We start from the raw sequence: 23,272 nt of genomic DNA on the forward strand, positions 1-23,272 counted from the left end.
GCATGTATTATATGAACTATGAATATTGAAGCTAGCACAAACAGGAACTTCATGCATGCATGCACATTGATATGAACAAGTGATCTAGAAATTAAATTTCATCTCCCAGATATGATATGAACATCTTTTAGGTTATATTTTGGGATTAATTATATAGTTTTATCCACTGGCTCTTTTTTTTCTTTTTCTTTCCCATGCTTCACCTGTTCTTCTTATTAGGCACTCATGTAATGGAGGGCTCTGGTCGAATGGTGGTGACTGCTGTGGGTGTCAACTCACAGACTGGAATAATTTTTACTCTTTTGGGTGCTGGAGAAGGGGATGAGGAAAAAAAGGTCAAGAAAGGTAAGATTCATAAGCCGTTCGTTATGTTGGTAGCATGAAGTTGCTTAGTGACATTGGAAGTTTTTGAGTTTTATAAGGAAAAAAAACAGAAGGTTTATACATCTTATTGTAAACTCAACATGTAATCAGTACTATGCATGCCAGAGATTAGAGGGTCAATGATCATGCTGACAGATCACTAAGTAGCTCAGTATTGCCAAGAAATGGAGACAATAGAAGATTGCTATCTAAAAGTTGGTTTTGGAAACAATGTGCAGGTTTTTGTCTATTGAGTCATCATCTTCATCAAGCACAGATGAATTTTGGAAAAGGCAAGTGGGCCTGAAATAAACCATTGTGGTGCCTAGTACTTGTGTATAGGGTGTTTGACAACATGCACTTTTCCAAAATATCTCATTATATTGCCTCCCCCGAATCCTTTCTTTTTAATATCAAGTCTGCTTTCTATGACAAGCATTCAATTGACATAAGGTTATTTGCTTCTCTGCTACTGTTTAAGGACGCCTTTTTTGTTTGTATTGGTTTTGTGGTACTGCCACAAATCTTGGAAGAAAAATCCTGCTGATACATCTTTTACGTTGATACTTTTTTGTCTACCTACAAATAGGCACTTGGCAGAAACAGGTTTGCTCATAGCAGATAGCAACAATGAGTATCCGTGGCCCTTCAAGTGTAACTTGCTCACTATACACTATAGGTTTCTCATTCCAGAATAGAATTATTAAGACCATAGCTAAGATCAATTGATTATGTAACCATGATCATATTATAGGTCTGCACATCAAGTTTACTTGGGGTCAAATAGTGGTGTAGAGAACTCTTGCTTTTGTGTCCTGCTTGGATGTTTCCGGTTCTGGTTTCTTCTTGAATCTCTGAAGTTTCTGGTAACATGTTTTCGATGGTGCATATATCTTTAGTGGAACTTTATTTAAAATAAAGTGAATGTATCAGGAGAATGATAAAATTCCTTCTCCAAAAGATTGTACACTCAAAAGATAAGTACACATTTCTCTAGGTCATTGTTTAAATCAGGTCTCTTGAAAAATTTACTTCAGAAGACGTATATTGTGCGGACATTCTATTATTTTCTCCCTCAACCTAGCATTGATTTTGGCCAATGCGGAGTGGTTTCCATGGTCCATGTGACTATATTTTTACTAAAAGAGGAATCATTATTGCACCCGCTACTTAATGCAAACTTATTCATACTTAGAACAATCCCCTTAAATGTGTCGTTCATATTTCCATATTGTGAAATAAGCTCATGCTGAGCAACGATAACTGGAGAATGGTAAATATGATCAGTGTGTTTATTACAAAATAGTTAATCTGAACCCAAACAATTTTAACAGCCTGTACTGGACTAGTTGGCCTCTATTAATTCACAAAGCATTGTGCACGGTAGCTTATCCAAATAAGGCTTTGAAGCTTTTTTGCTTTCAACCGAAGACCAAGAAAGCAGAACTTTGGTATGTGGTTTATGAAAATAGAAATCTACTTGCTAGTCTGATTTGCTCATAGCATAAGAGGCATCTGAGTTTGAATTCCATCTTGGCCACCCAAGGGATAAGCAAAAATGAACTGCTGATAGATTCTCCAACATCACCCCACTGAAACAGTGTTAAAAGGACAGGACTTAATGAGGCTAAGATTGAGGAAGAATGGTGGTGCACTTTGCAAGTAGCCAGATGAGGGCATTCTGTCTACCCCTGTAAGCAGAAGTTTTTATTTTAATACACAAATGAGAGAAAGGGAAAACATTTGGACGGTAGCCTCTCTTTTATCTTTTCCTTTGGAGATGGGTGTCGGTGGGGACATAGCTGCCATCCAAGATGACTCTAACCCAGACCTCAGCAGAAATAGGGGTGATATGTTCTCCTTGAGGCCAAAGAATAAATCTGCAGGTAGAACATTCTAGGCATTAATAATAAATGAGTGTTTTCTTGAAGTCCCCTGCCTTTCCTTTTGATATGGATTGAAATAGAGAATTCATCATGGCAGCAACAGGGAGCATGAGGTTCAAAGGAATAGATCCCTATCTTTCTATTCCCCTATTCCACATGGCTCCACAAAGCTAGGTGTATCTCACTCCTAACAGATTCTGTGAACTATATGAGTATATGTTATACTGTTAAGCTTAGTGTGATAGAAAAAAAAACATGTAGTCCCCACACAGTTGAAAAGGTTTAACTTAGTGGAGTTCAATGTAAGAATTAATCCTTAATATTTAGTGCTGATAGCTCAGTCATAATATATTCTGCCACTTTGAACAGCAAATATTCCATTGATTCAAATTGTTGTTCCTATACTTGCTTGTTTTCAGTAGAATGAGCACAAGAATTGAAAAGAGGGATTCATAATGGCAATTAGTTGGAGAAACATTGAACTTCTCTGGGCCTTTTGCATTTGTCAGTCCAAATGACAGTTCTGTCAAGTTGTAGTTTACCTCTCCCTATCTGGCAACCTGCCCATAAGAGCACTGAGTTCCCACATAAAGGTGCCCTCACCATCAGGGACATCAGAGTCAAGAATCATGCGCTCAGTGCTCCACCCTTCTCTCTTTGTCTAAACAGGTAAAAAAACCGGAGCCCCTGAAAATCGCAACAAAGGTAACCAGCCTCTCCATCCTTTGAACCAGCACCACACTAACTACTAAGCATTCCTCCTTCCTTCTTCCCATGAGTCTGTGCTCTTTGTCGCTACGGCGGGAATCTCGCCTTGTTGTTCTGGAAGAGAGTGTCATGATTACCACAATGCTAACCACCCACCATACTTTTTTCTGTCCGTTGTATAGCCCTCCTTGCTTGGGAGAATTCCATATCTTCATCCAGTTGAGTGCTGATTTTAGAGCTGATGCTATGAGGTTTATGCCTGGTATCTGCATATGTACCTCACACACTATAAGAATTAGGCCACTATACTGTGGTTTTTTTTAAAAAACACACAAAAGAAGTAAAGCTTTGTGGAAATCTCTTAGTTAAATATGCATGAAGGACTATTTGATATGAAGTAAGTTCCTATATAATTGGGGTAATTACTTACTTCCCAAGATGTCGTTGATTGGTTTTTCTATCTCCAGTCCCAAACCTGATCTTTAAAAAAAAAATAAAGGAATCCGACACTTGTGGTGGGTCCAGCATATGTGCTCATTGCACTCTGTTCTTCTCATGGGCTTTTGAATCAAAGTGAGTGTTTATTTTCTGATATGTATCACCCCCTGTTCTTTCCAGGCTATGGTGAAGAAGCCCATTTCTGTACCTGTCTGTTCTCCTTCTTGCACTTTGCCTTTCTCTTTTTCTTCCTTTTCTCCACAGTTTTGAGTTTTCCCTCCTTCTGACCTTGAAATCTTGGATTATTTTGGCATTGATTATCCTCTTCCTTGCCCCTTCCCATCATGTCCATAAATCCTAACTGTGCAAATCAGTTATTAAGTAGTCCTGCCCACATTTTTCTGACCCCACATAATATTGGGAATTGATGACGTTTTGCCTTTATTTATTGATGAGAAATTTATATTTCAGTCTGCATAAAATAATTCCCAGTGCATACAAATACCCAAATGACCAATAAATAATTGAAAGAAGTGCATAATATAAAAACCTACATCATTTGATTTTAGCTTTTTTAAGCTCTTATTAATTCTGGGATTTGGGGATTGAATCTCTGATTTTAGTAGGTAAATAAATTGCTGCAGTTATGCTGATATGCACCAGTTGAGGATCTGCCAACTATATTTTTAGAGATTCCAAATATATTAAGAATGGAGTCACAGGACTTAGAAGAGATGGGTGAAGGGGAGGTTGAATGGACTAACTGATTCATTTCTCATTGACTGACCCAGTCCTAACCTCTTTATAATTAACCTTCCTCTCCTCTTACTACTCCCCACTTTCAAGATATGATACCTACAGTAGTTTTAAAATATATAGTATGAAGAATTTTATCAGAGAATAATCCTTACAGCTTTTGGAATTCATTTCTAGAATATACCTTTGAAATCACAATTTTGAGAAATAATATATTGTACTTACTTACTTTAGTTTTTTTATATAAAAGACCTCCCTCCCCCTCTATTAAGAGTGGAGAAATTTGGATAGCTTATATGCTTCTTTTGCATTAATATCTCAAACCATAAACCATCACAAAGCCTGAACAGATGCTCATTTTCACTTTCTCATCTATGTAGGCAGATGTGCTAAATGTAGCTTAGTTGGTTATGGTTGCCTTTCAAATCAACAACAGTGTCTTTGTTCAATAAAAAATCCTAGGTTTAGCCATGCCATCAGAATTTAGAACATTGTAGCTGCTTGCAGATTAGGTTTTTCACTTTTACTACCTCAGTGAAAGGAAAACTGACAAATACATATTACAGAAATGCTAATAGAGGAGATGCCTTGCATAGGGACTTGAGGCACTCAGGAAGCCAATCCCCAAAACCTTATCAAGGCTGTCCTTCCTTCCAGGTATAGGCAACTGTTGAAACATATTCAATTAAGGGGGGATTTTCACAAGCTGTTTCAGTCACCAGTTCCACAGGAATGTGGAGCAGAACTGCCTGATTTTCTAGGTTTCCAAATTACCAAGTTTCCGTGAGTGCTGTTGGGGTTCCCATGTGCTGGGATTCTTTCTCTCTTACTCTCTGCCATTTTTCTTGTTCTTTCTGTTGCATCTGAAGTGTTTTTACGACTGTTCTTCTCATTCACTGCATGTTTTTTCATCCTGGATTCAGCCAAAACTCAGGATGGAGTGGCCCTGGAGATCCAACCACTGAAAAGCCAAGAAGGGGTGGAAAATGAGGAGAAAGAGAAGAAAAAGGTGAAGATTCCAAAGAAGGAGAAATCAGTGTTGCAGGGAAAGCTCACTCGCTTGGCCGTTCAGATTGGAAAAGCAGGTGAGTACATCAAATGGCTTAGCGATTGTCTACTAAGACTAGATCCAGATGATATGATATTATTGGTATGGTGTGGGGTACTATGATATGGTATGGTGTGGTGTATTGTGTAGTGTATTGTGTGGGGTGGGGTAGAGTGTGGGGTGGGATGGTAAGAGTCTAGAAAGCCAGAAATGAATGAATCAGCAGATTTGCAATCTGAGGTTCAAATACCACAAGGCGTAGGTTCTACACAGTTTTTCAGTATTGTTCCAATCCAATACTTCCCTAATGTATTTTTGCTGCATATGAATCAAACTTGGCTTTAGTTCATGTGGCATAACTCTCCAGGGCTCCTGATGGAAATATTTTCTCAGGTAACATATTAAGCTTAGAATATCTATATGAATTGCATGAACTTTGGTAAAGTATGTACACAAAACTGATATTTCCAATGATATCTGGAAGCATACAGGTTACCTGTTTTAATAAAATAACCTTACCCCAGAACTGCTGCCTTACTTCCAGTTATATCCATAATGCAGTCAATACTGTAATCTGTTGGAAATAGCCCTTTGTCACAATTTTTTTCTCTTCCTCCTCCTCAGGATTGATTATGTCAGCAATCACAGTTATTATTTTGGTGCTATATTTTGTGATCGACACTTTTGGGATTCAAGGAAGATCATGGATGGCTGAATGTACTCCCATTTATATCCAGTACTTTGTCAAGTTCTTCATTATTGGTGTCACTGTGCTAGTAGTAGCTGTTCCTGAAGGCTTGCCCCTGGCTGTCACTATTTCTTTGGCCTATTCTGTGAAGGTGAGAATAGGAACTCCACAGGAAATTCTAATGCTTTTGGATCTAGACATGAAAGGAAGGTTGGATGGGCTGGGATGCACTGTTAAATTACTGTACTTGGTTTTTACTGTGAAAAGGCTAGGTTTGGATGTGGGATAAGAGACATAAAATGCAATGGAATACATTTGTGTTCATTTGTAAATTTATTCTGCCCCGTTTCTTCATTGAGATGCATTTTTTAAAACAAGTAAATGTGTACCTTTGTGAGCAGATGGCAACAACAGTCTGTGATATCTTGTTTGAAAATTAAGCAGGTTGGGCTTGTCTAGAATAAGAACCTGGCCAATATCTTAATCATTAAAAGGGATATACAAACAACCCTACAAGAGAGTGACATGGAAAATTTTCCTATATTAGATTTACAAAAGAGGCTTGTTAAAGCTTGGATGAGTTTGTGAGAAGAAGAAGAAAAGAAAAAAAGAAATCAAGTATTACAGTATTGTGTGAAGAGACTAAAGGTCCAGATTGTTAAAAGTAAAATTAATTAATATATAGTTGATTTATTTTATCAAATTTAAGATTGATGATTGGTTGTTATCTCTGGTAACTCTTAATGTATTTTTGCTGATCATGACTTAAATTATGAGATTTTGAAGGATTTTTTTTTACAGGTAAGATATGGGAAGAATAGATTATTTGCTGTATTTTAAGAGAAAGTGATGTTACTAAAATTGTTATAAAATAAAGGGGAAACACATTTCTTTATATATTTCTTTTCTTTACTGTTTTCTTATTTTTCTTCCTTTTCCATTTGTCTATTTTTTTTCTGCATCTTTTTTAAAAAAAATTAATTTTACTGTTATAGTTGTTATTTGTAAAACATAGAATTTGGATCAGAGAATTCCAGGTCTATAGATAGACTCAGAAGTTGAAAAGTTGAAAAACATTTCTATAGTGTTATTGAGAACATGTGGTTGCGTCATCAGTAGATAAACTCAACTTGATAATGGATTTATATTTTTACTTACCGTATTTTTCGGAGTATAAGATCCACCTTTTCCCCCCCAAAAGAGGGTAAAAATCTGGGTGCGTCTTATACACTGTATACAGCATTTTTGGCCTCCCGAAGCCCCACCCTGTGCATCCCATTTTTCCCAAAAATGGATGCGCAGAGGGTTTGGGAGGCCTGTAGCATGCTCCTGGGGGCTGGAAAGGGCAAAAATGAATGAAGGGCTTGTTTTTTAAAAATAATGGGTGTGGTTTTGCCATCCCAAACCCCCAGGAGCACTCTGCAGGCCTTCCAAACTCTCTGCACGCCCCATTTTTTGCAAAAAATGGGCCCATTTTCATGAAAAACAGGCCATTTTTTGCTTATTTTGCCCACCCCCTGCAGCCCCCCTCCCAGTGTCACATTTTTGCTCTCCCCAGCTCCCAGGAGCACTTGACAGGCCTCCCAAACTCTACATGACCCATTTTTCACAATAAATATTTAATTCAAATGTTATATCTGCTTCTTTCACTTATTGGATCACACAGGCCTTTTCTAGATTCAAAGAGTTAGAGACAGAGATTTGTATCCATATATTCTTCTGTTTGTTAATTTTACCATGGTATATAATAGGGGATGGAAAATTTCTAGGTGCATTGTTGAAAGTTGTGTCTATGGGTTTGTTGTTCTGTTTTGTTTTTTTTAAATCATTCATTTTATTAATTTCTTTTCTGATCTGTACATTTTCATGCTAATTTGATTACCAATCTTCTCTGTGCCACTGAGTACCGTATATACTCGAGTATAGGCCGACCCGAATATAAGCCGAGGCACCTAATTTTACCACAAAAAACTGGAAAAGTTATTGACTCGAGTATAAGCCTAGGGTGGGAAATGCAGCAGCTACCGGTAAATTTCAAAAATAAAAATAGATACCAATAATGTTTTTGAATATTTATTTCAAAGAAAAACAGTAAACTAGCGGTGTATTCAATGAAATACTTCACTCACCTCATGATGCTGATGTCCCGCTGTGATGATGATGTCCCGTGCAGCCGCGGGAGCGATGTCCCGCCTCCTATGACACACGGCACAGTGATTCCTATCATTGGATCACTGTACCAGAGGAGGTGGGACATCGCTATGTGGCTGCTTGCCATAACAAGGAGGAGGTGGGACATCGTTGCAGAGCGGCAGGAGGGGGAGGAAGGGGAATCGTAAGACAGCCCTGCATTACATTAGAACGTGAGGAGGGGGGATGGTGCGGTGCACACTGCGCGGCAAACTGACACAGAGGGAGGGGAAACTCACAGGGGCACTGGGCCATTCACGAGTGTCACCCAGCGGCATGGCCCCGCCCCTTTTTCTCCTCCATTTCGGGCAATTTTTCACTGACTCGAGTATAAGCCGAGGCAGCTTTTTTTCAGCCCAAAAAGTGGGCTGAAAAACTAGGCTTATACTCGAGTATATACAGTAGTTTGACACTTTCAGTTTTTGTTTTTTTTATGTTTTGCTTACACAGAAAATGATGAAAGATAACAATCTGGTTCGGCATCTGGATGCTTGTGAGACAATGGGAAATGCCACCGCTATTTGCTCAGATAAGACTGGGACCCTCACCATGAACCGGATGACTGTGTGCAAGCTTATGTGGGAGACACCCACTACCGACAGATTCCTGACTCAGACGCTATTCTCCCCAAGGTCCTGGACATTATTGTCAATGGTGTTTCAATAAATTCAGCCTATACCTCTAAAATCTTGGTAAGTTCCAGTTTATTTGGGGGTTAACACTTAATATGTTTTATCCAGTCTGGGATAAAACAATCATGGTTATGTTTCATCTAGTTACACATGCTTACTAAAAACTTTGGATGCTGGCCTTGGAGCCCTTGAGAAAGCCTTTTTTAATATGACAGAAGAGGAAAATTATTAATGCTTAGGAAATATTGAGACCCAATTTGCTGTAGTGGTCAGGTTGCTAGCCTGGAAGCAGGAGAGAGTGAGTTCTAGACCTACTTTACACATGAAAATGGCTGGTGCTTCAGACTGTGCATGGGTGCAATTGTTGCTCATGCATGATCTCTGGAAAAGACTTATTAAAGTACAAGTAAATGTAATGTTCTTACCCATGTGGCTCTTCCCTCTTAGATATATCAGTATACAGCCCTAAAATCATCAGCCATCTTGTTAACTTACTGTTCGTTTTTAAAATGTAATTTAACATCGTTTTCTTTTCTCTTTGAAAGTTTATTTCTTAATGTTCAATACCTGCCACAAATTCTGTTGCATTTATGTTATTTTCTAATAAAACTGTTTGGAGTTGGATGTAAACAATGTGAGGTGTTAAATGCCTCTTTTGTTTAAAAGACATTCAGGGGAGTTTCTGTTTTATTAGGATTGTGATAAGAGTGAGGGGGGAATTTGCTTTAATATTGAGAAGAAGCGGTCTTCTGAATCAGATTTTTATATTGGAATTGATGTTAAGGCTGATATAACATAATCATGTAATTCATTTGACTTTGGAGAGGTGTCCTTTTTTACCTCAAGATAGCATGGCGATTGATTTAGAATCGTAGCATCCTAGAGTTGAAAAGGAACTTTTGATGGCAGTGCTCTATTCAATGTAGGAATTCAAGAATCCATGACTGTTGGCTTCTTCAACTTAGCTTGCCAAATGCTCTATGCTTCATACATTATTATTCTATTTCTTAAGTTGGTATATTTTGAAATGTGAATTAGCATCTTTAATATCCTAATTACTCATGCTCCAGTTAAAAAGAAAACATTAATAAATAATTAATAATCATAAACACCTTTCAATATTCATGGGAAAAATCAAGTATGGAGGAATAGTGAAAGAGCTTAAATTCTATTTTCTGGGTCTTCACATCTGCCCGAGGAATGCTAGTGGAAGAAACCCATAGCATTCATGTCCTTTTGTAGGCTCCAGTTGGAATCTGGTTACCTGCTAAGTAGAGTTCTAAACCAACAAGCTTGCTTACATTAATTATCTTAATCAGATATTTTGTCTAAGCTCTATCTCATCACAACATAAAACTGCCCACTGAAGTACAGATTAAATAATTGTGACTGTGGTCCAAGACGTTACTATATTTCTCTTGTCATATTTGGTTTGGGATTTTAGCCACCAGAGAAAGAAGGAGGACTCCCACGTCAAGTCGGAAACAAGACAGAGTGTGCACTTCTGGGCTTTGTTCTGGACTTGAAGCAGGATTATCAAGCTGTCCGTAATGAAGTGCCTGAAGAAAAGCTCTATAAGGTCTACACCTTCAATTCTTCCCGGAAATCTATGAGTACAGTGCTAAAAAACCAGGATGGGAGTTTTCGCATGTACAGCAAAGGAGCCTCTGAGATCATCCTACGCAAGTAATTTTCCTCTCGATGCTGGTATTATTCATGCTTATTGGCACATTATTTTTAATAATAAGCATCCATGAGATGGTTACAGTAGTAGAGAAGTACTTTTTCTAAATGGGAAGTTTGAAAAAAATTATGAATATTTAGTATGAAAAATCTGAAAGAATCTATGGTAGTATGCACAGAAAGGAAAACCTATTAGATTTTCTATTTTATTTTCAGTTAGAATTCTATTAGCATATCTTCCCTCTTGTGTGTTTCTAGTTCTCTACAAAAGGCTTAATAGGCTTAATTCCGACTCTTCACCTAATTCCTTCAGATGTTTCACTCAGGAAAACTTTCAACTAAATAAATTGAGAAATGGTTGAAACAACAAATAACTGATGAAGCATCTTTAATTGGATTTATTATTGTGTTAAACTTTTGTAATTATAGACTACAGATTGAAAGGATGTTGCACAATTCTCTTCCATTTCTGAATCTTATTTTTTTTTAAATCTTCAGTCATTATGAGTAAAATGTAAGATGCAGTCATATATTTCACCTACATTTGAGATATCTTGGAGTCAACCCTTTTCATCTGCCAGGATTGTCTTCCCAAATTTCTCAAGTGAATGAGAAATTGAATTAAAAGAGTTGTTTTTAAAACTTTCCCAGGGTAGCCAGCATGAACTCTGGAATATTCCAATGCTTTTTCCCAACTCATTGATGAGGAAAAATCAAAGTCTTTCCTTCCAGTATAAATTAGCAGCTGTGAGAAGTTTTATTTAAAGTTACAGATTTGTAGGTGTATGGATTCAGTTAGCTGTTCAAGAGTTAAATCCCTTGTATTTCCGTATGCACACATTTCCACACATTCTTTGTAGAAATCCATTTTGATCACCTTTCTTGACCCCTCCATTTTTAAAGAATTCACACAATTAATAATTACCTGAAAATTAATGTGTCTAATATATTCCTTAAGACACACATCCTGTTGATAGGTTATATACAAATAATGTAAGCTTTTGTTTGTAAAGTATTAACATATTTTTGAAATACGTGCTTAATCCTTTTGTTTTAAAACAGGTGCACAAAACTTTTGGATAAAATGGGGAAATTCGATTATTTAAAGTGAAAGACCGGGATGAGATGGTGAAAAAAGTGATTGAACCAATGGCTTGTCAGGGGCTGCGCACTATTTGTCTGGCTTTACCGGGATTTCCCTGCTGGTGTTGAACCTGACTGGGATGCTGAAAATGAGATTTTGTCTGACCTTACTTGCATCACTGTTGTTGGCATTGAGGATCCTGTTCGTCCAGAGGTACCAGGATAATTTCTTTCCTGCGTGCACATAATACATTGAATATTAAGTTAGCTTTCCCAACCTGGCATCTTCCAGTTGGCTAGAAATTATAGGAATTGAAGTCCACCAAACACAGATGGTATAAAATGGCGATGTTGTTCTAATTATAATTTTATTCTATGCATGTTCATTCTTTTTTTCTTTCTGCTGTATCCAGTTTTGTTTCCTTGCTGACTACTCACCCGTGTTTTGCTCCCTTAGGTGATTTTGGCATTGTACCTATTATCTTATTTTTCCAGTCCCTTCTCTTGACTTGCTCTGCTTTTTTATTATTGTCTTTCACCTTTTATTTTCCTGCAGGTTATTGACTCGTGCTTTTAAGCTTTATTTTGTTTTTCATTGCTTTGGATTTACTTTTTTATGCAACTTTGATTTTTTTTTCTTGAGCTACCTGATCTTTTTGGTTGTTCCCTATTCCTATTCATGTATCAATGAATGCCTTTAGAGGATGTTCCATACCCTTTCCATCTCTACTTTCTGCTCATTCTCCACCAGCAGCTAAAGATCGTGCCACTCAGTTACAGAGACTTTGTGTTACAATAATACAATAGCAGAGTTGGAAGATACCTTGGAGGTCTTCTAGTCCAACCCCCTGCCTAGGCAGGAAGCTCTGTACTGTTTCAGACAAATGGCTATCCAACATCTTCTTAAAGACTCCCAGTGTTGGGGCATTCACAACTTCTGGAGGCAAGCTGTTCCACTGATTAATTGTTCTAACTGTCAGGAAATTTCTCCTCAGTTCTAAGTTGCTTCTCTCCTTGATTAGTTTTCACCCATTGCTTCTTGTTCTACCCTCAGGTGCCTTGGAAAATAGTTTAACTCCCTCTTCTTTATGGCAATCCTTGAGATATTGTTCATTAATAACATCCCTGTGTTATCAGTAATGTTGCTGCTTGTGGGAAGAGTCCTGTGAGTTTAATAGCAGAAATGCAGTTCTGTTCTAGTTGTGCTCTTCCATACCTACCTACCTATGTTGGAAAGGTCCAACATTTTCTTTCATAGATTTGCAGGAACAAAGACTAATCTACTCTTCTTGAATTTCACCCTGTTTTGCAATTGTTGTAGGTACTGGAAACTGCCAGGAAAAGATGTGCAGATGTCTAAAAAGAAAAAAGATAACTGCTTCTTTAAAAATTATGCATTCTGTGTTTTAGAGAACACCAGATATATCTGCCCTAAAAATGGCAACTATAATTTACAAATTCCTCTTTAAAGCAGCCAAATATATTCTAGAAAGAAATTATGGTTACTGAGGAAAATTGATTATCTTTTTTTACTTCATCCTTCCCAGGCTCTGTTTTCTCTCACAATTTGCTATAGGGGTGACAAGCAGACAACTGACGTAACACAATAAACCCTCCTATGACTACTACTTGATTACATTTCATACTGGCTCCCTGTATGCTGCCTCCCATAATTAGATGCTGAAGTATCTGGGATTGCAAAGGGCTTCACAGATGCCTTGCATGCACTAGTCTGGAGGCGGTGATTCAATTGGCGGATTTCTTAATGATGTTTCTCTTCTCAGTCAGTCCCAGTATTACTATCACTCTGTGTATGGTTTGATCTGTATGAATTAACATAAGGAGTGATGATGTGATGCAGTCAAGAGGTGGAAATTAATCTATTTCTATATACCATCCCATAACAGGAGAGAGATAAAATGGTCCCCTAACAGGGTCAGGGTGGCTCAGTGGCTAAGACGCTGAACTTGTCAATCAGAAAGGTCAGCAGTTTGGCGGTTCAAATCCCTAGCACCACATAACGGAGTGAGCTCCCGTTACTTGCCCCAGCTTCTGCCAACCTAGCAGTTTGAAAGCATGTAAAAATGCAAATAGAAAAATAGGAACCACCTTGGTGGGAAGGTAACAGTGTTCTGTGCGCCTTCAGCATTTAGTCATGCTGGCCACATGACCACAGAGAGGTCTTCGGACAGCTTTGGCTCTTTGGCTTTGAAACAGAGATGAGCACCGCCCCCTAGAGTCGGGAATGACTAGCAACTTTACCTTTTAACAGCATTGTATCTTTGAAGAAAGGCAAGAAGGGTGTCTGTTCTAGAAATCATTTAGCACAAATATTTTGCCTGGCTGTTTATGTTGAGAATCCACAATCCAGCATGCATTTTGCATTGCACTGAAATACATGTGCGTTGCCCAGGTGTCACGGAATTATTAGTTATGGCAGGGCAGAGTAGTGGGCAGGAGAACAAGTTTCACAGGCCCATTAAGAAAAATGTAAAGCAATTTAATGTTTGGGCATTTTCTATTATTACATCTATATAGTGCCATTCAAAATAATCTGCAACTAGCAGATTATCATGTTTGTAGTTCCTATTGTAATTCTTTTCACTTCTTAATGGAAACATTTGACCTTCCATTGCTAGGTGCAAAGTCCTGCAAATCACACAATAGTTTATACTGTCTTTAAACAATTATAGACATGATTTCTTTTTCACAAATTGTTATGAGATTTACATTAGGACTCTCAGTAAATACAGAATATTTTCCTTTTTAAAAGCAAGAAATGTCTGACCATTGTGTCCTGTTTGCATATCATATTAACTACTTTAAGAATCTGGTGGAGCTCATTTAAAATTAGTAAGAGGTAATGGCTGCCCCAAAGAGTTCCATGAAGGGCAACTGGAACCTGGCTCTCCCTGGTTCTTCTAAACACTTGACCAGCTAATTTATGCCATTGTGGTTTAAACATAATTGTTCAGGTAAGTGGAAGTGGAAGTATTGTAGAGTAGGGTGCTCTTACTTGGTATGTCAGCTTCTGAACTCTCCTTTCTCCACATCTGGTTTTCAATTTTTTCTCACCAGACATTAGTGCTCTTTTAATTGTTCTTCTAAATGCTTTGTGTTTCTGCAAACCCAGATAGTCCTTTTTTAACCATCTTGGTTGTCCCTTCTTGTAAACAGATAACGATGCCATGGCCTCCATGATGGAAGAATACATTTATCATTACAATATAAGTTATTGGAGCCGTGGTGGTGCAGTAGTTAGAATGCAGTACTGCAGGCTACTTTTGCTGATTGCCGGCTACCAGCAGTTCAGCAGCGAATGTCACCGGCTCAAGGTTGACTCAGCCTTCCACCCTTCCGAGGTCGGTAAAATGAGGACCCAGATTGTTGGGGGCAATATGCTGACTCTGTAAACCACTTAGAGAGGGCTGTAAAGCACTGTGACGCGGGTATATAAGTCTAAGTGCTATTGCTATTACAGTTTTCTCTCATTATTATTTCAGACTCATGGATTTTTTGCCTGCTTCATGGTCCCTTGTTTATAGATTCTGGTTTTGTTTTTTTTTTGTTTTTTTTTGAGAAACGTTTTCCTTATTTTTTATTTTATCATACATATAATATAATCCAAAGCATACCTATACATCTTAACAAACATTTTTTGAATATTCAATAGTATATCAATTCTTTTGCCATTAAACCTCTTCAATTTTTATTTGTTGTTCTGCTTTCCATACACCATATTATAGTTTTTCTTTTTAACGGTATACCTTTATACGAATTCCAATTTGTTTCTCTCTCTCCCCCCACCCACATAACAACCTCTTTTTTGGATGCAGTGCAAGACGGATTCAAACGTCCCACTATCCTTCATCATGCTGTTACATATTTTTACATCATTAAGCACCCCTATTTGTTTGAATTGAATTGAATTGAATTGAATTGATTTATTTGTAGGGCCGCCCTTTTCCCCTGAGGGGACTCAGGGCGGCTCACAGAAAACCAGGGAGGGGGGGAATACAGCACTAAGACGACAACACATAATAAAATAATAAGCAACATGCATACAACATTCGGGCGGGGGTAATGGTCCTTATCCCCAGGCCTGACGGGTGAGCCAGTTCTTCAAGGCTGTGCGGAAGGCCTGGACGGTGGGAGAGGGTACGAATCTCTACGGGGAGCTCGTTCCAAGGGTCGGGGCCGCTGCTGAGAAGGCCCTCCTCCTTGTGGTTGCCAGCCGACATTGGCTGGCCGATGGAATGCGGAGGAGGCCTAACCTATGAGATCTTATAGGTCGTAGGGAGGTAATTGGCAGAAGGCGGTCTCTCAAGTATCCAGATCCACTGCCATGTAGGGCTTTATGGGTGATCAATAGCACCTTGAAGCGCATCCGGAGATCGCAGGTAGCCAGCGCAGCTCGCGGAGGATAGGTGTAATGCGGGTGAATCGGGGTGCACCCGCGATCACTCGCGCGGCTGCGTTCTGCACTAGCTGAAGTCGCCGGATGCTCCTCAAGGGCAGCCCCATGTAGAGCACGTTGCAGTATTCCAGCCTAGAAATCACGAGGGCCCGAGTGACTGTTGTGAGGGCCTCCCGGTTCAGGTAGGGTCGCAACTGGCGCACCAGGCGTACCTGGGCGAATGCCCCCCTGGTCACAGCCGCTATATGATGGTCGAATGACAGCTGTGAGTCCAGGAGGACTCCCCAAGTTGCGAACCCTCTCTGAGGGGTGTAAAATTTGACCACCCAGCCTGAGTGTTGGATTAATGGCCAAATTTTTGGGAGGAAAACACAACAGCCACTCGGTCTTTTCTGGGTTGAGCACAAGCTTGTTAATCCTCATCCAGTCCATGACGGCTTCAAGCCCCCGGTCCATTACGTCAACCGCTTCATTGATTTGGCACGGGGCGGACAGATACAATTGAGTATCGTCCGCGTATTGATGGTATCTAATCCCGTGCACTACGGATGATCTCTCCCAGCGGTTTCATGTAAATGTAAATTAGTAGGGGGGACAAGACCGAACCCTGCGGCACCCCATATTTCAGGGGCCTTGGGACGATCTTTGCCCTCCACTAACACCGACTGCGACCTGTCCGAGAGGTAGGCGGAGAACCACCGTAACACGGTGCCTCCCACTCCCACCTCCCCGCAGTCTTCGCAGAGGATACCATGGTCGATGGTATCGAAAGCCGCTGAAAGGTCAAGGAGGACCAGGATGGAGGGGTGCCCTTCATCTCTGGCTCTCCAAAGATCATCCATCAATGCGACCAAGGGCGGTTTCAGTGCTGTAAACCGGGTCTGAAGCCTGACTGGAAGGGGTCTAGGTAGTCTGCTTCCCTCCAAGGACCGTTGGAGCTGGAAGGCCACCACCTTCTCAACAACCTTCCCCAGAAAGGGGAGGTTGGAGACCGGGCGGGTAGTTGTTAAGGACAGCTGGATCTAGGGAGGGCTTCTTCAGGGAGGGGTCTCACCACCGCCGCCTTCAGTGCGGCGGGGAAGTTCCCCTCCCGAAGAGAGGCGGTTACAACCGCCTGGATCCAGCCTCGTGTCACCTCACTGCAGTTAGAAACCAGCCATGAGGGACACGGATCCAGGGCACAGGTGGAGGAACTCACAGCTCTCATGGCCTTGTCCACATCCCCGGGGATAACCTCCTGAAACTCAACCCAGAGCTGTTGAACTTGGTCCCCCCCTGAGTCTCGGCTGGAACTGCGGGTGTGGAGTCCAAGTCCGTCCGAAACCGAGCAATTTTGTCCGCTAAGAATTTGGGGCATATCTTCATCTTGTAATTTTAACAATACATTATTAGATGTATTTATATATTTTCCCCCCCTCGTCTGATAACTTTTTCAACTAATATTTTTCTTATTTGTAACCCAGCATAATCATTTCACCTTCCATTATTGATACGTATCAGCTGGCCTACTATCTTTATTCACCTTAGTTAATTTACCTTTAATTCTTTTTTATTATAATCCTTTCTATATCATACACACATATTATATTTCAGTGTAATATTTAATTAATTAAGTTCAGAATAGTATATGCTTTGCAAACATTCTCCATCTCCTCCCCCCTTCTCATCTACCAATTTATTATTTTCCCTTCCATTTATTTTTTAAAAATCTTAAATCCCAATCTCTGAACTTTCGTCATAACCTCTTCAGGATTTCCTTTTGTCTCCTCAGCCTATTTTCCCTTTTTTCTTTTCTTATTATATTTTCCCCCATCATGCTGCCTGTCTGTTCCATTCTTTTCTTTCCTTTTCCATTTTTTGTTTTTTTATTGGGACATGTTCTTCCCTCTTCTTTATGTCCCTATTAAGTCCAATGAGATGCTTTATCTGCTTATTATTTCTCTCATTCTTTCTTGCTTTTTCTATCATTGGGTATTCAACTTTATTTCTTTCCATAATAGGTTTTGTTTTCATGGTTTACCAATAGGTACCTGAGGCCATTCAGAAATGCCAGCGTGCTGGTATTACTGTCAGGATGGTTACAGGTGACAACATCAACACAGCACGTGCCATTGCAACTAAGTGTGGGATCTTGCTGCCTGGAGAGGACTTCCTGTGCTTGGAAGGGAAGGAATTCAATCGGCTCATCCGCAATGAGAAAGGAGAGGTAATAATATGAAGAAGGGATCAAAGCCGATCAAGTTTCTGTCAAAGCTGAGATCTCCACCAAAACATGTTACCAAATGGGGCAGGAGAGAAAAATATTTAAAATTTGGAGAATAATCACAGTACCACTATTTTATTTTATTTCATTGTATTTAAATATAAATGAAAATAACTTTGTTTACTTTGACCCCTCCTTTTACATGTGAACCCTGATTTTGTTTAAGTGATGTATTCATTCTAACGTGATGGCAAAGTGCATCCCTAAAAAAATGGAAATTCGTCATCTTAGGAAGAGTTTTAGTATATGGCAAAGAAGATAATTTTATGTAATTCAAAAAAAATCTACTACTGATTTTAAGGAACAGATCCAGAATATGAGTCTATTAACTATTTTGGAGAGTGTTCAAGTGTTCAAAAAATGAAAAGATCAAGCACTATGTTTTTTTTTTCCAGATTTAAATTAAGCTTAAGGACCGAATTCATTTTTACATTGTAGTTTATAATTATTAAACAATTCTTTTTTTTCCTTTTTTTCCCTTGCCAATTAAATAGTTTTCTTTTTATTTTTGTCATGTCTAGTTTATTTTATATCAAGGTTTTATTTCTTTGCTATTCTTTTTTCAGTTATGGTTGCAGGTTTTTTAAAATTTCATTTAATTTCATATTTAATTAAATTGGAAAAATGATAGATTCATTCATTTTGTGGCCTCTGTGGAACCATGAATCTTTAGAATGTAAAGCAGATTGGCCATCATAGAAAGAGATTATGAACCTTAATAGATAGTATTGTTAGGTATACAGAAGGCTTCTTTGCCCATCTCTCTAAAGTTGCAAGTATCTGCTATGGCCTGACTGGTTCAAAAAGGTAGGTAGCCTTTCAGAGCTAACCTAACTTGTCCTATTGGGGTTTTGCTCTGCAGGTGGAGCAAGAACAACTGGATAAAGTCTGGCCGAAACTTCGAGTCTTAGCACGTTCTTCACCAACTGATAAACACACCCTTGTGAAAGGTATGGTCACCAAAGAGATAGCATTTGTTTTCAAAGATGATGTCAGAAGATAAGTGAAGGGAGAGGGTTTGAAGGCAACTAAGCAAAAACTTAAGTGAACAGATACATTGCATTTACAGAGTCAGATTTGCTAAATTGACATTTATTCATGTTTTGGCATGTATGATCCAGCTCTAAAATAAATATCTACACAGTGAAAACTGCTTAACAATGAAAAATAAAACTAGATTTAAAAAATTGAATATTTTTTTAAAGCAGCAAATCATAAACAAAGAAAACAAATATTTGTTAAACACCAGTCTGAGCAATACAATTCCATCCATATTTGACAGCAGAATGTTGGCAAGGGAATATGCTATATTAACTACTTAGAAGCAGGAAATTCCGCAGTCTGGGCATGGTAACAATGTCTCATCAATTTGTCTTAGTGGACAAGATATTAAATTCTTGGAAAACTATTCAATCCTTTAGATATCATAGCTAGGTTGGTCAAAGCGTTACATGATAATCATGTAAATTGTTTCTAGAATTTTGCCAGTAAACCTAGTGGGTCTGTGCTTATCCTCTACTAATCTTAGGCTGATTTTCAGGAATTATCGACAGTACTGTTGGGGAACGGAGGCAGGTGGTAGCTGTAACTGGAGATGGCACCAATGATGGCCCAGCCTTGAAGAAAGCAGATGTCGGATTTGCTATGGTATGAGCTAATATTCTAGAGACTACATTGCACACAAAAAAGAAGCAGATAATTATGTGTTTGTGGGTATTTTTGCATGATGGAACTAATAACTGATAACACTGGCTGGCTAGCTAAAAGAAACCTGCATCATTGTATATATGTTAAGGTTCTTTTCAATGTGTTCTGTTTCTGTTTTAGCTTTTTTTTAGTCAGAAATCTTGCAGCCAAGACAAAATTTCACCATCCCTGGGCTCAATAGGACACAGCAGGCAAGCATTAGGGAAATTGGTCGCTACAGGGAACCTACTTAATGTTTTTGAGATTTGCTGGCCTGTTCTAACAGGCATAGATTTTCTAGTCACTGACTGCCACCATGTGTCTGTAATTGAGTTTTGCAATAAGCCTAACAGCCTCCTTAATCAGCTGCTTTGGTTCTTCACCAACAGTCCAAGCAAAGAGGCAATGACTAGCTTTTCATCAGAGTTTTTGATCTGAAAAGAAAAAAAGTTAAGCTAGCTACAGACTAGGTATTTTAATCATCAAAGAGCCTTGTGTTGGTTCATTTGGATCTTTCAAATAAAGAGACGTTCCATATAATTTACACAGCAGTGTCACATCTGATGAAGTGACATTTAACATTTTGTGGGTGCAAGTCTTAAAATTGAACATTAAAAAATGTAATGCTTTCTTTCTGACTAATTGTCTTCCCTCCACCTGCTCTTTATTTTCTCAGGGCATTGCTGGCACAGATGTAGCTAAGGAGGCTTCAGACATCATCCTGACAGCTGATAATTTTACAAGCATTGTTTAAGGCAGTAATGTGGGGCCGCAATGTGTATGACAGCATTTCCAAATTCCTGCAGTTCCAGCTGACAGTCAGTAGTAGCTGTGATTGTGGCATTTACGGGGGCTTGCATCACACAGTAAAGAGTTGGGACTTTTATTAATGAATTAGAGCTGATCTAGATTCCATTAGAGGATTTCAAATATGACAATCAAAACTTTGTCTTGATGCACATAAAGGTAAAATGTTCAAAGATAAGAGAATTAGAACTATACTTTACAGAAGGAAACCAAAATTCTATTCATTTAGCTTTTGTAACAATAGCCAGTTAGATAACCCAGGTGGATCACAGATAATGTTAGGGTATAACGGACTACTATGGCTAATGATTATAAATAATTTATTTATATTTTCATCAGGAGATTGCATCAGTTCGTTTTGCATAACACTTATGCAAAGACTTCTACAGTACTAGAATTAGAGAATTGGTACTCCCCTTTATTCAGTTGAAATTAGAAATGTGAACAACTTGAAGAAGAGGGTTCAAACTGCACAAGAGATGCTTGTTTTCTCTGACATACTGTAACACTAAACCAGGGGTGGGTTCCTGCCAGTTTTAACCTCTTCTATGGAAGAGGTTCCACAAAACTACAGTGCCGTTTAGAACTGGTTCCAGCTCCCTCCCCCCTGCCTGTCCGCACATCATCAGGTAAAGAGCGAGAGGAGGAATTCTGGGAGCTGAAGTCCACAAGTCTTAAAGCTGTCAAGTTTGAACACCCCTGGTTTTTTTTTCTAAGGGGTTAGTAGGGTGCAAGGGTCTTGTAAATTGACAGCTTTAAGACTTGTATGCTTCAAATGCCAGAGTTTCTGAGCCAATATTTTGGTTGCTAAGCAAGAGTGTTGTTAAATGAGTTTCACCACATTTTACAAGTTGACCATGCCCCCCCAGTCCACAATGGCTGGCAAGCCCACTCCTATCCAGACACATGGCCGGCAAGCCACTCCCACCCAGTCACATGGCTGGCAAGCCCCCTCCACAAAGCACACTACAGAAGAAGTTCAAAAAATTTTGAAACCAACCACTACACTAAACTAAAATATTATCATTTATTAAAAGTAGTAATATTGGACTGCAAATGCTAGTATTCCTGGATTGTCATAGTAACCCACGATGTATGAATCAGCACCAGTTAACTCCCAAGTAAGAACATGGGAAAGGGAAGAATAGCCATGAACTATGCTTGCAGTATATTAGCCGCAGTGGTACAGTGGTTAGAATGCAGTACTGCAGGCTACTTCTGCTGACTGCTGGCTGACTGCAATTTGGCAGTTCAAATCTCACCTGGCTCAGGGTTGACTCAACCTCCATCCTTCCAAGGTGAGTAAAATTGTTAGGGGCAATATGCTGACTCTGTAAACTGCTTAGAGAAGGCTGTAAAAGCATTGTGAAGCGTTATATAAGTTTAAGTGCTATTGCTATTAGTTTTTTTTAAAGTTTTTTTTTTCCTTTGTAGGATTCACCTCTGAAGGCCGTCCAATGTTGTGGGTGAACTTAATCATGGACAACCTTTGCCTCGTTAGCTCTGCCACAGAACCCCCTTCAGAGTCTTTGCTCCTGCGTAGGCCATATGGTCGCAACAAGCCACTGATTTCCCGAACCATGATGAAGAACATTCTGGGACATGCCGTGTACCAGCTCACCATATTTTCACAGTACTTTTTGCAGGTGAGACTATAGGGAAGTGTGTAGAACAGCTAGGTATATCACAGAAGTGAGTACACTCCCTCACATTTGTAAATATTTAAATGTATCTTTTCATGTGACAACACTGAAGAAATGACACTTGGCCACAATGTAAGGTAGTGGGTATACAGCTTGTATAAGTGTAAATGTGCTCTCCTCAAATAACACAACATACAGCCATTAATATCTAAACCTCTGGCAAGATATACTTAAATATTTACAAATGTGAGGAGGTGTACTCATTTTTGTGATATATTGTAGGTAATCTGGGATCATTTTTTTCTGTTGTTGGATTGAAAAGGCTAAAAGATCTGGGCTGCAAAAATCCATTTGACCATTAAGCTGTAAAAAGGGAAAGAAAACTGTTTGCTATCATCCTGTATCATGGATTCTGCAACCCAAATCTGCGGACCTAGTTATATCTATCTGTTTGCTCTTCCAAAATAGTTTAAAAAAAAACATTTAAAAAATCTCCACAATAGTTCTAATGTCTGAGTCAGTTTAATGTCAGGTTCCAAGTAATAGACACATAGCAACCAAAACTCCGAGGCAGGTAGATTCCTCAAAGAATAGCTTTATTGGATATATCATTGCCACAGTTCTGGTGAAAACTGACTCTGAAGGTTTCTACGGTTTTCACCTAATTAAAAGAATAAAATTTCCCTCAACCCCAAACAATCAGTCACATGGTTCAATCAAGACATTTGTCTGGTTGCCTGGTGACATCACTACTTCTTCCTCGGGCCAGGTGTGAGAATGTCCTTGGTTTCCAAGAGAAAGTATTTTATTTTGATTACAAAACCCCAGTTATCTCTAATCTCCCTCCCTATCCTTCAGCTCCAGTGTGGCAACACTGAAGCTCCAAGATCACTTGGTCAGGTCAGCCTCAGGGTTGACACCTCAGCTAATTAATTCAATTTATGGGACCTGTTTCCTCTTCTAGTGCTTTTGAGAAAATGA

General features: G+C 39.1%; 1 protein-coding gene across 1 annotated transcript in view; it reads left to right on the forward strand.

Annotated features, from left to right (window-relative positions):
* ATP2B4 (ATPase plasma membrane Ca2+ transporting 4) overlaps nt 1-23,272 on the forward strand; it is a 158,807-nt gene that overhangs the window by 111,768 nt on the left and 23,767 nt on the right. The window contains 19 exon segments of the mRNA XM_032218925.1: nt 220-345; nt 2,919-2,954; nt 5,075-5,236; nt 5,824-6,038; nt 8,528-8,639; nt 8,642-8,769; nt 10,154-10,395; nt 11,455-11,474; nt 11,477-11,577; nt 11,579-11,689; nt 17,919-18,098; nt 19,018-19,105; nt 19,696-19,802; nt 20,518-20,592; nt 20,594-20,661; nt 20,663-20,714; nt 22,083-22,101; nt 22,104-22,268; nt 22,271-22,294. Coding sequence (XP_032074816.1) covers nt 220-345; nt 2,919-2,954; nt 5,075-5,236; nt 5,824-6,038; nt 8,528-8,639; nt 8,642-8,769; nt 10,154-10,395; nt 11,455-11,474; nt 11,477-11,577; nt 11,579-11,689; nt 17,919-18,098; nt 19,018-19,105; nt 19,696-19,802; nt 20,518-20,592; nt 20,594-20,661; nt 20,663-20,714; nt 22,083-22,101; nt 22,104-22,268; nt 22,271-22,294 — 2,031 coding nt within the window.

This window comes from Thamnophis elegans, chromosome 5 (genome assembly GCF_009769535.1).
Source record: "Thamnophis elegans isolate rThaEle1 chromosome 5, rThaEle1.pri, whole genome shotgun sequence".
Lineage (NCBI taxonomy): Eukaryota > Metazoa > Chordata > Lepidosauria > Squamata > Colubridae > Thamnophis > Thamnophis elegans.